This window comes from Topomyia yanbarensis, chromosome 3 (assembly GCF_030247195.1).
Source record: "Topomyia yanbarensis strain Yona2022 chromosome 3, ASM3024719v1, whole genome shotgun sequence".
NCBI lineage: Eukaryota > Metazoa > Arthropoda > Insecta > Diptera > Culicidae > Topomyia > Topomyia yanbarensis.
In genome coordinates this window covers 279998060-279999486 of record NC_080672.1, presented here as the reverse complement: position 1 = coordinate 279999486, position 1427 = coordinate 279998060, and the positions used below count along the sequence as shown (strand labels likewise).

At 43.0% G+C, this 1427-nt stretch overlaps 1 protein-coding gene across 1 annotated transcript in view; it reads right to left on the bottom strand.

Annotated features, from left to right (window-relative positions):
- The window catches only part of LOC131687953 (uncharacterized), a 20820-nt gene extending 19768 nt beyond the window's left edge, over positions 1–1052 (bottom strand). Inside the window, exons 1-2 of the mRNA XM_058972054.1 lie at positions 851–1052; positions 712–781 (exon numbers count right to left, since the gene is read on the bottom strand). Of these exons, the coding sequence (XP_058828037.1) occupies positions 712–781; positions 851–1052 (272 nt within the window). The remainder of the gene's footprint in view (positions 1–711; positions 782–850) is intronic.
- Positions 1053–1427: the final 375 nt, after the last annotated feature.

Sequence of the window (1427 nt, the reverse complement as noted above, 5' to 3'; positions counted from 1 at the left end):
CGCAACATTTATATGTTCCATCCCGTAGTTTATCCCGTTCGAATCAGCACGATGCAGTCCGGATCCTGATGTGAGGGGGAGGGAAAAGGGCGGCACGAAGCAGACAGGGTCGCAGTGTTTATTTCGAGTGGCTATACCAGAAACGGCATCGTTTAGCTGCAATACGATGCAGGGTAATCCCGTGAGAAACTGAGCTTGGAAGCTAAGAAGCAATGCTGAACCGGATTAGCAGTACAGCAATGCTTCCTTTGAGTGTGTGCACAGAGCGAAGGATATCTTCCAGTAGCCCGAGGGTCTCGGTTTCCTGTCGGTTGCATCCTTCCTTCTTGTATTCTTTGTGAACTCGAGCTCCCCGGTCTCCTGTGCTTTTATTATTTTGATCGACGCTTCAGCGCTGGTTCATTTATTTTGATTGAAACGGTTCTCATCGGGTTTTACAGCGGCGAGTGCATTTAAGAACTTTTGTTTGATAAACAAAAAAATGCAAAACTTTATTTTGATATAAATTTTAAATACTGGAAAAAATAAACTTAAGCTCGGACAAGTTTATTATACCAGATTTGCGCAAGATTGCAGTAATCCAATAGTTTATTTGTCACCGCACGATGAAGCACCGCTTCTGATCACCATAACGAATCCTAATTTATTCGCGGTTCGCTTTGCGGTCACATCCGCCTTCCTTATTTACGGAATGGGACTATTGCACTTTACCTTGCCCACTGTGCCCACCACGGATTAGCAGACGGAGCTCGGGCAGGACTCCTGTCCGGTTCATTGGCTGCTGTGCAGGATGGTTGTTTATGAACTTTTCAGTTTTCCCACACCCAGCTGTTTCCCGCATCCCAATCACATCCCAATCGGTTGCTGCTGTTGCTCTGCGGTCCACTGCCAGATCCAAAATTTGTAGAGTTTTGTTTTCGCTCATCCGCAAGGGAACTGTGTACGTTTCTTCGCTCTTGAATGTACAGTATCACCCCAACAATCCAACACTTTGTGATTGGATGACTGTCTAAGACATGGCCTGTGTTAAGCCAAAGAGGACCAGGCGCCATTTGGAGATGCATGCTTTAACATTCCAACATAGCACTAGCAACACTAGAAAAAAATTCTGGCACTCAGTTCGGTTTAGCTTAACGTAGACCACATATTGGTAGTTTTATTTACAAACGTGGACTATTTAACTGGGGTTCATTGTACAGAATCAAAATAAGTGGATTCGGATAAAAGGTGTTTGGTTCCAAATAAGAGATTGAGGAAGAGTACAGATGGATATCTTTATTAAGTATGCAATTTATACGGGATGTTTCTGGTCGAACTTTGATTTGCATCCCAAATGAGGAAAAAAATGTGAGATGGAATTAAGCTTTTTCTTTTATATGTGCTTGCAATCATACATTTATCGTGCCAGATTGATCCATTTTCATAAT